Source organism: Camelus ferus, chromosome 32 (genome assembly GCF_009834535.1).
Source record: "Camelus ferus isolate YT-003-E chromosome 32, BCGSAC_Cfer_1.0, whole genome shotgun sequence".
Lineage (NCBI taxonomy): Eukaryota > Metazoa > Chordata > Mammalia > Artiodactyla > Camelidae > Camelus > Camelus ferus.
In genome coordinates this window covers 1,631,911-1,648,037 of record NC_045727.1, presented here as the reverse complement: position 1 = coordinate 1,648,037, position 16,127 = coordinate 1,631,911, and the positions used below count along the sequence as shown (strand labels likewise).

Sequence of the window (16,127 nt, the reverse complement as noted above, 5' to 3'; positions counted from 1 at the left end):
CGAGGCTACCCGCTTCGCAGCGCCCTTCGGGGGGACACCCCACGGCGGCGCGGGCCGGGGGCGCAGGGGGGGTGGCCCTCCACGCGGCCCACAGCCAACTGGAGCTACGCAGCCGTGCACGCATTTTTTGCTCTAACACATGCCCGGTTCCATTTTATCCCCGTGGTGAGAAGTCTTCTAGAATTCATTCTAAATACATTGCCGGCATAAAAAAGTCCGACCCCCAGCGTTCAGAAGCTTTTCAGGTGAGCACGGTGTGACCCTGACACAGCTCAAATGGGTGCTCAGAACCCGGACAAAGAAAACACAGAGAGAAGCAGCAGATTAGCCATTTTAATTTATTTAAGAATTTTTACAAAAAAAGAAAAAGAAAACAGAAAAACAAAAATCAAAAAACAACAACAACAACAACAAACTAAATACAGAATTTGTTACGCTTCATGGTAGAGCATTTTTACTCGCAAGGGTAAACCTCGCTAAATGCAGCCAATACAGTTTTATTGCATGAGACCCAATTTTTAAAGTTACATATCAAAATGGTCAGAACAGTCGTTCCTGGACACTTGGTACTGTGCTACCACGGAAGGCTGAACGAAGCAGTGCAGGATCATCAGAACAGTGCGTACCCTTCATACACTGACGGACATTCAAAACAGAGTAGCAATATAAAAAGAGATTTTAAAAAAGAGAATGAAAACAAAAACAACCAAAAGTTTACATCCACCTTTGTTTCAAATTGTCTTTGGATTCCATCATGTTGTCTCAAGATGCACCATGTCAGATTACTAAAGGAGGAAGATCTATGCCTACGTATAAAAGTATCCTTTGCTCAGCAGAGGTAGAACCTGGCAAAAGTTTTATTGCAGAGATACAGCGTACCTCTTCCCTCCTCTCATGGTTGATGGTAGATACAAGTGGTTATTGAAAAATAATATCAGTAGTTTGCAAATTCAGTATAAACCATGAACAGGATGATTTTTTTTCTGATGGCTGTGAGACTGCAATGTGCTACGTAGAAAAAAAGCTCTCTGCCCCATAAAGCAGAAGTCAGAAAGAAGGCTCAAGCTTCTTTATCCTCTTCAGTGCCACAAATACTGTCACGGCAAGAAAGGCCCTCATGGCAGGGTGGGCGGGAAAGCCGGGGAGTTCGCCCTCAGGGGCGGGCAGGCTGACCCTCGGCCCCTGGAAGGCCTGATGTGCCTTCTTCCAGGCGGCGTCCCTTGCTGGGCCCCGCACCAACCTGACGGTGCCCTGACAGCTGCTGCTGCAAACGCTCAGGCCAACGGCTCCACGGGCCCTCAGAGGAGGAACGCAGAGCAGGGTGGGCTGGGACAAGGCTTCCTACCGGAGCTCATCCCTGACAGGCCCGACTCCATGACAAATTAGGTCCCCGAGGCTTACTAAAGGCAGACAACTTTTAAATTTTAACAAGTCTACCAAGTTGAATAGTAATGAAATGTGTACATGAATGAAAGTCCTAAGAGATACTCTCAGCTATCTTTCCTGAAAGTCATGGAAGAACATTTTCCTAGAAGTGCAAAATCTGTAATTAAAAATGCAATGTTTGCCCCCCGGGTGACGATCACCACCACTTCTGTGAGCCATGCCTGGGTCTGCCCCACTGGCCACACTAATCTACTGGTGAAGAATGCCTAACCCAGCTCAGCTCCCAGCTTCACGGCTGCTCTAGTCAAGATCAATTCCGCGTACACTGGGGGCCAGAGCAGGTCAGAGGAGCCTATTGGCCAGTCCCTCCGCAGGTAACTGCCTGGTCTGCCCTCAGCACAGAATCAGCCCCTGGGCTGAAGGCTCATGGAAGCCTCCACGACAGTTGTGTTGCTCTGTTTTGGAGGACAACTGTCCTTAAAGGACATTCTCTAATGTCACCTGTCAGTATAGACACCAGCATGTACCAGGCCTATCTCTGTACCTGCTATAAATATCCTTAACTGGTGCAAACAGAAGCAGATTACCTGTGCTCACTGCAAAGTAAGTTTCTGATTATTATTCTGCAGGTTAAAAGTACAGGCCCAACTTGTTAAGAAGGCAAAATTTGCAGCAGCAGCAGGCCATAAGTCACTGTTCAGATCTGCAAGACCTTCCTCTCAGCTGGAGAGCCACAAGTATGAAGGATTTGGTGCAGGCCTCAAAAATTTGCAAGGGTAGGAACAAGCTGGGTTTACTGAAGAGCTAAGTTTGATCCCAAATGCACTGAAGAAGTTAGAGGAGCTTAAAGGAAGTCTTAGGAACAAATATTTTTAGGTGAAAACATCAGGCTCACTATAGCTTCCAAAGAGCAACATAAATGAGCATAACTAGTCATATAATGACAGTATCAGAAATTGCACTCAAGTACCCCCCCAGTACAATGCATTGCACACAGTAAAAATCTGCAATAAAAATGCAAAACACAATTAGGCATGTTGAAAAATATTAACACAAGAGATATAGGAATTTTATAGTAAAGATGCAAAACTGAATTCTAAAATACACGTGAACAAATTCAACTAAGAAGTTTCTCATATGTTTCTACATTAAAAAAAAATTATAAGAAGACCCTATGGGAAGTCAAGAAAAGAATAAATAGGACTGACTGAAGGGAGGAGGGCAGAGAGACAAGTGGACGGGGTCCCAATTTACAAGAAATATTTACATTCAGAATTCCAAAGAACTCAACATTCCTGTATATACACATTATGTACATATATTTAAGTACAGCATAAAATCAGAAGATGGGTTTTGGATTTCACCTCAAATACTCAGAAAAAAATCACTAGCTAGCTCGAGGTGCAGGTATGTAGACGTGTTTCCTTCACTTACATGCCCTTAAAGACACTGCCTTTGCATTAGACAATTGGCATCCAGTGCGAAACCTTTACAAACGGTTTTTGCTCCCAGCTGCAGCCACGACATGGACTGCTTGCTGCACATTCCAGCAGCAAAGCGTGCACAGTGCGCGTGCATGGACGTGGTGTTAGCCAAGGAGACCACAGACAGAGGAAGGGCAGCCAACAAATGACCACTATCCAACGGCTGCCTTTGTCATCGGGATGCCTGTGCTAAGCAAACATCTGTCACCTGGATCCCAGCTCAGCAGTGACTCCTGTGTAGCACCATTCTTAGAAACTATCAAAGAGCATTCAGGTACACTTGCAGAATGAGAGTATCTGGATAGGGACCTTCCCCTTAACAGCTAATCAAGAAAAGGACCCAAGGGGGAAATATTTTCCCTCTGCTCCTACTTTCATACATTGAGAGGCATCAATCATTTCTGACCTATTGCTTTTTTCCCTCCTGCTAAATTGCAAAGGGGAGGGGGCTGGGGGAAGACTCCCATTATACAACTGTAAACGCTGTCTGGGTACCCTTTCTCGTCATGCCTGTTAGAAGTTGTTCTGATAGCATCACATGGAGATTAGCAAGTGAATGCCCCCAGGGCTACAGCCAGAAAAATTTGCATCTAAAATACACTCCCCCAGGGCTTAGTAATGTAGAACTTTTACCTTTACAGATGAAGCAAAATAAAAGGTTTACTGTTGCAACTCAAAAAAAAAGGTTTCTGAAGTGCTAATTCGACTGGAATAAATATATATATATATACATACACACAAACTACGTTGCTTTGGATACAGGTTCTTGCTAACTTACATACAAATGTAAAGAAAAGATACTGAAGAACGTATCTGCAATTTAGCAGCAAAAAGGGAAAACTGCTTAAGATAATTACTTTTTGATCAAGTTGTATTAAAAAATACCTTATAAACACTTTTTGGAGTTCACATCATTGATACATATTTGGACAATCCCACTGAACTGCAGATAGAGACCTTGTGGTATGGAGGATGCTCAATCGGGGAACACTAATCCCCTGCCCACCGCCCAGGACGCCATCTGAGCAGCTATGAGCTGGGAAAGTGGTTTCAGTACAATCAGCTCTGTAAATGCTGAAAGCACTACCATGATTTACAATCAAATCTTTGTGCTCAGAGTCATATTGCTAAAAAGGGAGAAAAGGCATTGCAGGGGCCAAGCAGACTCAAGTCAGGTTCGACAAGGCCCCTGGGTTCAGATGTGGCATTCAGATCCTGAAATACAGGATCTGGTTGACAGAAGTTAGCTGTTGTTGAGACTCGATTTTTTTGACAGGGGAGGACCTTGAATGCTGGGTTTTCCCATTTTTGGCCAACCTAAACTTGCTGACTTAGATAAGGGCACAGTGTAAAGGTCATTATGTTCACCTCCTGAGAGGGGGATGGACAGAGGCTCCCAGTGCTCACACGCACACCGCCCCATGACGAGCATGGGCACGAAGCTCCTCAGCTCCCCCATCTGTCACACTGGTGGCATTTCTGAGGTCTACTCTCAGTTTCCAGAGGCCTTATTTCTGGACCTTTTTTAAAAAAGTAAAACAAAGCTGTTCTACAAAGGACAGAACATACACATGCCCCTTTGTATCAAGACAGCTATTCCAAGAGCAAACATTACATCACAAATCGTGCAGGTCAACTAATTGCATGTCAAACAATCCTCATATTGATGCTGCTTGGAAAAAAACATAACCTGCTAAAAAAAGGTATTTCTCAACATAAAAAAGGGAAGTTGGGCCAAGTCTACCTTCCCCAACCCTGCCATTTGTCTCACGGGAGGGAGCTACTTCGTCAGGCCTCCCCTCCACAGCTCTATTTCACCTCAGGGCATTGATGGGAGCTGCTTTGCCTCCCGATTTAAAAATAGAACTAACTGGGAAGTTCTCGTTCAGATGGACAGTTCTGCTCTGGGCCGTCAGCTGGGTCTAGTGGCCCTAACAAGGGACATTGGTTGATACTCCTAAGGATTACTGCCTGAGATACAAGGACTAGATTGAGGATAAAAGTTGCATCCACTGGGCAAAATATGCCAAAGAACAGAAATTATTCTCAATTTGTTCTTTTAGGCATCAAGAATAAATAAATCCAAAGAAAGAAAATGTATGGTAAGCCTGAAATAACCAAACTCAGGCTTGAAGAAACACAAGAGGATAAGAGCCCTAGCTTTCCCATCACTTTGTATCTCACCTGATTCTGCCAGAAGTTAAAAAGTAACAAAGGAGAACAGTTCAACTTGAAAAACATTCAAAAATACTATCATCTTACCCACTCCTCAACACCACTTTAATTCTGAGGGGTAGGTTTTAAGCCAAAATACAGGGCTACCTGGAATGTTGAGAACACGCAAGTCCGGCAGCATCCCCAGTCACAGACTACTGCTGAAGGTGGTGAGGCCTAAACAAGAGTCCACTTCTGGTTAGTATAACAACTTTTTATTTGACATCTACAAGAGTGTGGTGTCTTGCAGCTTTTGACCAGATTTATACAATCTCAATTTTTCAATAGTGCAACCTGTGCAAGCAAAAAAAAAAAAAAAAAAAAAAAAAAAGAAAAGAAAGAAAGGGAGAAAACAAGGAAACAAAAAGACCAATTGTCCCCTCACTTGTTTTTATAAACATCTATTATAGGCGAAACAAAACTTACCCATGTTATAGATAAGTGTCTATTCACATTTGTACATTACCATTTTTAACAGCTTGAGATAAACTCTACAATGTCTTACAACACATTAAACGATATTCAAGTTACTGGGTAACAACAATAACACAAGAAATAAACATACAGCAGAAGCCTCAAGTGTTTCCTCATTGTCTAGTTTACAACTCAAGTATGTTTTCCATTTTTACGAGTGACAAAGCAAATTAAGATAATGAAGTTAAAAAAAAAGACTGTTTGCAAGATGGAAGCCAATTTGTACTTCTTTCTAAAACTATCTTTAAGTTAAGAAAAAATGTAATTTTAAGAAAAGCAGGCTTGTAGCCATTTTTGCAGCACACATTAGGAATACTATTAATACATTAAAATTAACTTTTAAGCATTATATCACAGAAAATGTATGTACTCATTACCTTGACAAGAAACCTGGGGCAGGGAGAATGGGGGCAGGGGATTTAGCAGGGTTTGAAGCAATACCCAGGTATAAACACTATAAAAATGCAATAACCAATGCTGTACATCTACAAATGTCTCTCTCCTTACTTGACTTCTGTGTTAATCTTGTTTACGCATGCTTTCAAAGACATGCACTGTCAGAACAAAAACTAGAAAAGAACCTGAATGCATGATATGCAACCTTTCATTGCATGCTTTAATAAACCTATTGTTTTAATAAGTTGGAAAAGGAAACCAATATATATTTTCTCTATTATAGACTCAAAACACATGCATCCGGGAGAAAGGCCCACAGCAATGCCGTGGGTGAACTGCATTAACCCTGAGCACTGTTTAACACAAAAGTAAAGCCAGTTTGGGAAGTTCCAAGCATTTTTAAACCAATTGTGGCTCGTAGCCTTTAACAAACTAACAGACAGACAGACAGACTGACACACACGCGTACATACCCCTCTGCTCACCCAAAGTAAAAGCATCCGGGAAGTACCACGGGAAAAGCAAAAGGAAAGACACGTGTACCACCGTCGGCACTGCTGATTTGCAGTTTTGCTAGCTATTCCAGGTTTGTCCTCATTCCCAAAAAAATTAACTAGAGAGAGCACAACTGAAAAAAAAATTATAATTCTTTGGAAACTGTCCCTGATTTTTATGCAAATGATATGCTTCAACAGCACGTCAGACACATCCATGTTGAAACCTGTCTGTTCTTACGCGTTGCTCAAGTTGGCGATGCTCTGGGGGTGACGCTGCTGCCAGAGCTGTTTCTGTTGGACTGCAAGCTGTTGCGACTGGTCCGAAGTTGACAGGAGATTTATAAGAGGAGACACGCAATTTGCAGGAATGATCAAACCTGTAATTAAAGTAAGAACCTATAAAGGCTGCAAACAGGAAAAACCATACAGCATTTTACAGCTTCACAGCAGATTCCAAATGAGGCATAATATTAAGTTTAATGAACAACATTCCATACAAAAACTAAATGAATACCTAACACCTGAACTAGCCCCTTCAGAAGTTAACCGATTCCTCAGCAGCATTACCCACAAACACCTGAGCGCAGGCTTGTGTCTAGTGAACACCACCTTCTTGCTGGAGCCACAGAAGGGCAAGCACAGTGCCTTCCCATCTACTGTCTTTGCAGCTCTACAAATGTATGCCAATACCACCCTCTCTGGCATGTACTAATGTACCAAAGAGACTACAGAATAGCAGTTGCAAATTCAAATGCTTACTGAAGCAGTAACTTCTAAGTGGCAAAGTGCGGATGTTAGCAAACCGGAGAGTACATGGCCTGGGTAAGGAAACTTTAACTCCTCTCATGTGGGGATAGGGGATCAATGTTCCAAGCTGCTCGGTGTGTTTTTCTCTTTTTTAAAAAAATAGAAATCCAGTCTTTTGATTTTTAAATGTTAGCAACTAATTCAAATAAAATCTTGCAACCAGAAATACCTGAGGGTCAAAAAAATGTTCATGGACTAACTTTAGCCCACAAGCTACCAATGTGCAACCCATGATACCGAGGGGAGACTGCTGCAAAAGGAACTAAGACAAAGCAACAGGGCAAGTGCAGTAACTGGATGGGTTCCTGTGAAGCCTGTAACTGAGGCAATGGTGGGAACAGCTAGTCCGGTCTGCCCTTGCCCCCCACCGGACGCCAGCCCATCCTCCGCGCACAGCGGCTTTGAGTGCCATTGTGCCAATGGGGCTCAATGGAAGTAAGCAATGGGTCTCCGAGAACCCTGGGCAAGAGGCCGAGCTTAGTCTTCACACCAGGGAGCCTGCACAGCCGGCAACGGTGAGGAAGCCGAGCGAGAGCAGCTGAGAGCAGCATAAAACAAACCGCCATGGCAGAACTTCAGCCAGAATCAACAACGCCCATTCAAAAGCATACCTACTCATTGACCTTTTAAGAACACATAAAGCAAGCTCCATCCCACCACTGGAATAGATGCTAAGATTCTAAGATGCAAGAAACAAAATAAAAAAACAGGATCTGATTTTTTTTCTCACAGCTCAACAACCCCCACTCAAAAAAAAAAAAAAAAAAAAAAAAAAAAAGACTCACCTACAACCCGCTGTCCGTCGTCTGTCCTTAGCCGAACTATCTGCATTTTCACGTTGGTGCCGCTGACAGATGCTAGAACACCCTCAACCTTTGTCCAGACGCTCAGTACTGAGCCACATAGTACATAGTAAGTGCGGCAACGAAGACCTATTTCACAAACTAATCCCAAGCTCGCTTTCTTGCAATTGCCACGCCTAGAATGGACAACAGGAAAAAATATATGCATACAAACACAAACACGCATAAAAAGCCTGCAAGGTCTACCCCAATTCCAAATAGAAAATGCCCTACGGTCATTTGCCTTTACTGACAGTTTCTGACATTGTAACCCTTTTGACGGACTGGATTATCCTTTCCAATTTAAGGTGTCACTACTGATTTTAAAATTACAGTTATTTCTGGGGTCTGACTCCCTCTAGAAGGGCTGACTTATTGGTTTTGATATCCATTTAAACATTTGTCATTCTAATATCAGTTAGTTGACTGTATTAGTGCCAGCTTATAAAGTAATCCTGCCAATTATTTCTGTAGTGTTAAACCACCAATAAATTGTTCTAAATCAGGTAAGTGGGAAAGGCCTCAGCAAACAAACAAATAAAATCATACTTAAAATTTCTTAAAATTGTGAAAAACGAGGAGACATTAAAATTTTATAATTCAAATTATTTTCATAATTCATCAATAAAAAATGTCTTTCCACTATTAATTCAAGATGAATTTAATACATAGTATTAGGGGCTTTGCTAAAACCCAAAGCAAATGTTTCAGAGAGGACCTTTGTGTGCTAACTTTTTACATACGTTACCTTAAAGGCTCTTCTTAAGTTAATTTCCAACAGCACTTACTCCTAAAATTAAACACCACCAAAACCTTGCTAATATCAAAGCAAATTTATCTTCCTACATGTGTCTACACAAAAACCTAGCTAAAAGTCATCTATATCCTATATCACTTTTCAGAAAGCGGGCCAGATACTGCATTTAAAACGCCCTGACATGAACACAATGACGTGAGAACACCTCTGGCCAACCTAGTGACACAGAAAGATCAGCTCCAGAGCCCAGCAACACGGTGTGCTAGTGCTGTTAGCTACCTGAGGCACCTCCATGGTTTCCTAGAAGTTCCCTACTCTTAAAAATATAACTGATTTGGGACATCAATAAAAAAGCTTAAAAAAAAAAAAGGGAACAAAAAATAAAGGGAGGAAAGGAGAGGAGAAGGAAAAAGTCTCAACCCTAAGAATGACAGCTAAGTCCTTGCTGGCGGACAACAGCTGGCTGGAAGTAACACAGCACCAGTGAAGAGCAGAGGGGAAACCTCAAACAGTGTGTGTTCTCCAGACTTCCACCAAGTACCTCGGCTTGAAGGAACAATACCTAGCAATTGATAATCTGCTCATGTGCTTATCTGAAGGGACAGACAGCTCAAAAGTGAAGGGGTGTTTAAATGAAATCTTGATTACACTTTGGAATATATGGTGAGAAAAATGAAAATACTAACCAATAAGCATGAGTACAAGTATCTGCAGACGAATTATACTGATCTAACCAGTGGACCAGGGCATCATCTGAGACCACCTGTGAAAATAAGACAAAAATCTCACTGAACAGTATTGTTTTAAGCAAACTGGCTGCCTAATTTGGTCTCTAAAGCAAACTTAAAATTGACTCTACAGAGAAACTGGCCCCTGCCACTGCTTGTATTTGAATGCTATTGATAAAGTTCTGCCACGAGGTTCCTCTTACGTAATGAAATTTTCAAATAGCCAAGTTAATTACATTTGTTTTCAAGTGAAATGGCTAGAAATAATAATAATATAAGGTAATAACAACATAGTAATTATTGTTAGGAATTTTTCATTCTTAACATTCACTGTTTTTCTAGAAATCATTGCAAAATAGAAACATGGTAGTTCACAATAAAACCAAGAGTTGGCAGAAGAAATTTCAGTCTTGCGCACCTTCCCTTTATTTAAAAAATTCTGATTTTTGTAGTTAGCACTAGAAGTCTCCTTTTCTGACCACATAAGCTATTTCAAATAATTGTAAGTTTCCTAATGGTTGATAACATTAAGACTGGGCTATTAATGTAACAAGACTTAAAATTTTTCTGAAAATATTTCAGTCTTTAAACAGGAAAAACTGACAAAATAATTATATATAAACACATAGTTTCAATGTATTATTATAAAACAAGTACTCATACATAGCATAATGTACAAATGAAAAAAGTACCTTCTTATATTTCTTTTTTAGATCAGCATAAATTTCTAATTTTAGCTGTTTTCCAGTATTTGGTCTATAAACTAAGAAAAGCTTCTTTTTAGGGTTCACTTCTTTAACTAAAATGGCAGTTTTCTTGTTATTTCTTATCTATTAAAAAAAAAGGTGAGAAAACATAAAGATTCAATATGCACATTTTAAGACAAGCTTGTTTTCTGCACCATCACATCAGCAAATATAACGCTCTGAAAGATTGTAACACCAAATGATTCCGTAAATGCATAACTCTGAAGAAAGGATGACACCTGCTGTGTAACTGAGTTAAACAAGGTCTCACCAAAGTGAAGGCTGATGGACCTTAGCTCTGAGGTAGGCTGAATACATTAAGGGCCAAGATTTCCTTTAGAAAATTGTGTTGAATAAGCTTTAAAGCACAAATGTTCTGTGAAGATAATTTTGCTTCTTCTAGTCCATGAAACTGGACTCACAGCCCCTAAGAGATACGAGGTAAGAATATAGGTAGTGGGCATGAATGGTCTTCACAGGAAAATAATTTTACCCCTACTGTATGTTACTCTCCTTTAAGTTACAATGAAATATAACCTCAAAGATAAGGATTCTGATCACCCAGACCTCTGAACCCACCTCACCCAGCAGCACCACTCCCTGTTCCTGTGGCCCCGTGAGGGGGCAACACCACATGACAAATCAATCTCTAAACAGTAACGCTGTAACAGGAGAAAGCCAATGTTGAAAAATGATACATAAATATGATGCAAAAATGGAAGAAAAGGATGCATTAGACAAACGATGGAACTTGTTTTACTTAAAAAAAATTCTAAGAGGAAAGAGTTGTAAAAAGCTGTATTTAACTCAAGGAAAAATATGACTGGAAAATTAGTATCTCTTGTAAAGAATGATGAACAATTTCTACGCAATAATCTCTGGAGCAAAACTGAAGAAAAAAAAAAGTTTCAAAGTAAAGGTTTTTTTCAGCTCCTCTACAAAATAAATCATCTGCTAAGCTACTTAGGCTACTTAGTAAGGCATTTCTTACACTGATCAAAGGACTTGGCCTTTTACGTTTCTTTTCATGGATATTAAAGATCTCAGTCTTTTACTTGTGATGATTTGAAACAGTTTATATAATTACTGCAAAGTCTATAAAGTAATAGTTAACATGAAAACTACATTTAAAAATTTTTATTAGCTAATGTGAAACACTCAAACTTACAGTTTAGGTCACTGTGATCTATCCAGATGGTGTTAGGTTATTTCATTATAATTACAAAATAAATCACCTCACTACAGTGGAATTAAAACATGACTCTGACATGGTTTCCTCACGTTAACACATGTTAAACACATTGTAAAGCACATCTGCTTGCTGCTGAGGAGGTTCAGAGAACAGGCTGCACCTTCCTGGAATGATGTTTCTTCTAAGGCCCTCACTCCTCACGTCCAGCTGCCTGCTGCCGTGCAGAGAGTAACAAAGGACAGTGTTACCACATCCTTTCACTCAAGAGAAACTGGTGGGGGTCAGCACTTTCATCAAAATCTGTAAGTATTTAAATTCTGGCAATAATTTCAAGTGAAAAACAATAACCAATATCCTATATGGACCGATCAGTATCCCATCCAAGACCTTAGAGACATCTGAATAAAATATGGTGAATTGTATCCCGGTTGTGCTTGTCGGGGCGAGGGGATTAAGTTTATTTATTTATTTATTTTTGGAGGCGGCACTGTGGATTGAACCCAAGACCCTGTGCTTGCTAAGCATGTGCTCTACCACTGAGCTATATCCTCCCCCATCTGGTTGTGATATTACACTATAGTACAATTTTGTAAAATGTTACCATTGGAGGCACTGGTGTACAAGGAATTTCTCCGTACTATCTATTATAACCTCATGAGAATCTACAATAATCTCAGTAAGATTTTCAAACAAACAAAACAAACAAACAAAAACTAGGAGCCAAATCCAGTTTGAGAGCTTTGCCTCTTGAGTCAGAGACTTGTAAATCAGGCCTATAGACCAAATCTGGCCTGAGGCTCCTAAGCTTAAGAACAGTTTGAGGAAGAAAGGAAGGGGAAAAAAACCCCACAGATAGTCAGCAGAGGCCACGTATACACTGCAAAAACCTAAAATATTTACTACCTGACCCTTGACAGAAAAAGTTCAGGGATTTCTGCTCTAGAGAGATTATGGTTTCATCCTGCCTGCGGTTCATATTTGATCTCCTTTACACAATTACATTGTGAACCACATCATCATTCACAGTTGGTCGCTCCATAAAAATTTTTAAAAAGTAAGGAAAATGTGCTACATACATAAAATGGAGTATTAGTCACAAAAAGGAATGAAGTTCTGGCACATGCTACATGGATGAACCTTGACAACATGCTAAGCGAACAAAACCAGGCAAAAAATGTCACATACTGCATGATCCCACTTATATAAGGTACCAAGATATGCAAATTCTGAAACAGAAATTAGATCAGAGGTTACCAGGCGCTAAGGAAAGGAGAATGGGGAGATACTGCTTAACAGTGATAGTTGTACAACATTGTGAATATAATTAATACCACTTAAAAATACACTTTAAAACAGTTAAATTGGCAAATTCTGTTATATGTTACCACAATTTTAAAAAAATTAGCAATGTAATATACCAAAAATCACTAAATTATACACTTATGTGGGTGAATTGTATGGTATATGAATTATAGCTTAATAAAAGCTATTAAAAGAGAAAGAGTTTATGAAAAGAATTCAAGAGAAAATAAATATTAAAGACAAGCTAAGATCTAATACATGGATAAGAGGAGACCTGGGTAAGGAAAAATTCAAGCAATAGGATATTAAAAACTTGGCAAATAAAAATAATTCAAAACTTTCAAAAATAAAGATCTGAAACTACATATTGAAAGAGCATATCACGTTACCTGAGAACAGTGACTAAGAATGACTAATACCAGGATATACTGTAATAAAATGACTAAACTTCAAAGAATCCTTTGCACATGTAGTCAAAAAAGAACTAAATTAAAAAAGGAAAGAAAATTGGAGCACCATCAAATTTTGAGAGAAACTCTCTCAGAAGAATAATGGTAGTATATTTAAAATATTCAAGGAAAGAAGATGTGAACTTCATGTCGGAAAAAACTGTCTTTCAAGTACAAAGGCACGCACTTATCAGCATGCAAGAACTCAGGGAGTAATGCTTCCATAAGCCCTTTTCTGAGGAGTCTACTACAGAATGGGCTTTAGACAAGACAACTAGAGAAATATCAACCTAAGGACTAGTGAGTGAGTGGTGAGCTTTAAATACAAATTCATTACCTACAGAACTAAGATTAATTTTTTTAATATAACAATTCTTCGTGGTTTTTGCTTGTTTTGGGGGGAGATAATTAAGTTTATTTATTTATTTTTAACAGAGGTACTGGGGACTGAACCTAGGACCTCATGCATGCTAGGCATGCACTCTACTACTGAGCTATACCCTCCCTCCAAGATTAAGGGTTAAAAGAAGAGTATATTATCTAATTGCCACATGCTGACATGCAGAAATAGTTTAACTAATTTTTTAAATAGAATGGGGAAAGCATGTGCAAAAAAGTTATTATTTAAAAAATTTATTTTCAGGGATATTAGGGAGTAGTATCCATATTTTATCATCCTGTGTGCTCTGAAGAATAAGGGTTATTAGTGTGGAAGAAAGAAGACAAAGATAAATATCAGAGAAGAGGCGTGATTAAAATCCTGTAGTTTTGACCAGAACAAATAAATACGAACTCAAGACACCGTAACATGTATGAATCTATTACGCATGCATTCATTTGTGTGTGTATATGTAAATGCATATGTATGTATACACACATACACACACTTCCTCTCTCCTTAGCTCTGTCCACGGGCAAATACTAAACCAAAGAATACAGTTACATTAATAACTGAATCTTAAAGACATAAAGCATTATTATGATTAAAGAAGGTCACTATATTATTAAAAAAACAGTTCAATTTACTAAGAATGTGTACTAATTAAAAACTTGCACTTAATGACATCCCTCAAAATGTAGTAAAAATGCATATAAATGGACAGGCCGACATAGCAATGATAAATTAACAAAACAGAGAAAGCTAAATACAACTGGAAAATCAGTACAAAGCAAGTAGGTAACTACAGTGCTGGCAATGAAAATATGTCATACATTGTAACAGTTAGTATCTGAAGGAAATAGTCTTACTTGCAATGACAAATAAAAGCCATCATCTGGTCCTGTCAGCTCAGCCCAAATCTTGGTAGCTTCCTCCCAGGACATTCCCCTCTCTACACTTATCTGTAAAAGAAATAATAAACTTTAAAATTAAACTCGCTTATGTCAATACCTGTCACAGAAGGACCTTATACTTGAACGCGCAAGTTTTCCAAACTTACTGTGTATAATTCTACATGGCCAGAGGTTGAATACCCTGGAGTCAGAAACTTCTTAACATCACTTTTCCTCACTTTTTCATCTCCAGAACCAAGATCTTGAACAAGAAAAAGCAATTATGTAAAAAGACTATTTCATCAGGAATACACATGATGTTTTAAAATTTTCCCAACGTACCTAAGATTCCCATATCATATCTTCCATTTTTTTTGGCATTTTGAACAACTGCAGTAAGTGTGTCTGCAAAATACTGAAATAATGCATTCTGCTGATGAACTTCCATGCCCAAAATTCTATTTAAGAATTTTCCTATGTTGTTATAATCTGCAATGACAAGATTATATGAAAGATTTAATGCATTCAAACGACAATTTAAAAAATTCATTCATCTAAGCCTAGTTCAAGTCTCACCTTCTCCTCTTAAGTCTTCCCTCACAACCCTCATACTGCTGCCAGAACAGGGCTATAATTTGACCACTTATATCTCTAGCCATTAGCACGACTACAGCACAGGCTCAGAAGACAGTTGCCAAATTGAATTTCTCCATCTTCAACTTCACTTACTGAAAGTATGAACACAACTTAGCACAAGAGAATGTTTGTTTTCCAACAGTAAGTCTTAACTCGTGAAAGTTCTAAGTGCTATAGGTCAGTGAAGCTCAGCTTCGGCTGCACAAGCAGAATGCCCAAGAGTTCTGGAAAATTACCAACATCTGAGCTCCTGCCCTCGGCTTCAGCACTTTTTAAAAGCACGACAGCTGATCACACACACAACCTGGTTTGAGAACTGCTGCTATATTGATAGAGGTTTAATCTCCTGAATAACCACAGTAGCAAAAGCCAGCCAGAGTGCTTGTGAGCATTCAGTAACAAGGAACTGAGACTTACGGACTTGAATTCTCCTCTTCAAGTTAACAAAAGCATAAACAAAATGGGCTTAATGAAACAGCAACAGCTATATGAACATATGAAACTCATACTACTACCTTTATCTAGAGTAAGAATTCCCGAGCGATCTTCTACATTTATCAGGCCAACTCCTATCAGTCCTTGTCGAACATCTATAATAAAATAAGTTTGTAAAAAATCGTATAACCCAAATGAGTCAATGAGCTATTACCTGACTAATCAAAGTAGATCAATTCTAGTAGGTAAGAGTCTATGTACCTCCCATAGTTCCTATTAGCTGAATCAGATGGAACCCACGACCCCTGCAGATCTTTAGGCACTGCAAAATCAACTCGCATTATATTTTATTATTTTACTAAGATGTCTTGTCTTCCCGACAACAATCTCTGGCTATGGAGATTCCCAGCTACACAGTTATAACCCACAGAATCTAAACAATTTTGAATGCCTAGGAGGAAACTGATTAAATAATTGTGTAAAGGAAGTAATCCTGCTTCCTTCCCAAAC

At 39.3% G+C, this 16,127-nt stretch overlaps 1 protein-coding gene across 5 annotated transcripts in view; it reads right to left on the bottom strand.

The window, feature by feature from the left end:
- Positions 1-319: 319 nt before the first annotated feature.
- SBNO1 (strawberry notch homolog 1) overlaps positions 320-16,127 on the bottom strand; it is a 49,650-nt gene continuing 33,842 nt past the window's right edge. For all 5 annotated transcript variants that reach the window (XM_032472193.1, XM_032472194.1, XM_032472191.1 and 2 more), the window contains 8 exons: positions 15,698-15,772; positions 14,889-15,035; positions 14,714-14,808; positions 14,523-14,615; positions 10,278-10,415; positions 9,544-9,620; positions 8,044-8,237; positions 320-6,828 (listed from right to left, as the gene is read on the bottom strand). In XM_032472193.1, coding sequence (XP_032328084.1) covers positions 6,686-6,828; positions 8,044-8,237; positions 9,544-9,620; positions 10,278-10,415; positions 14,523-14,615; positions 14,714-14,808; positions 14,889-15,035; positions 15,698-15,772 — 962 coding nt within the window. In that variant the 3' untranslated portion in view covers positions 320-6,685. The remainder of the gene's footprint in view (positions 6,829-8,043; positions 8,238-9,543; positions 9,621-10,277; positions 10,416-14,522; positions 14,616-14,713; positions 14,809-14,888; positions 15,036-15,697; positions 15,773-16,127) is intronic.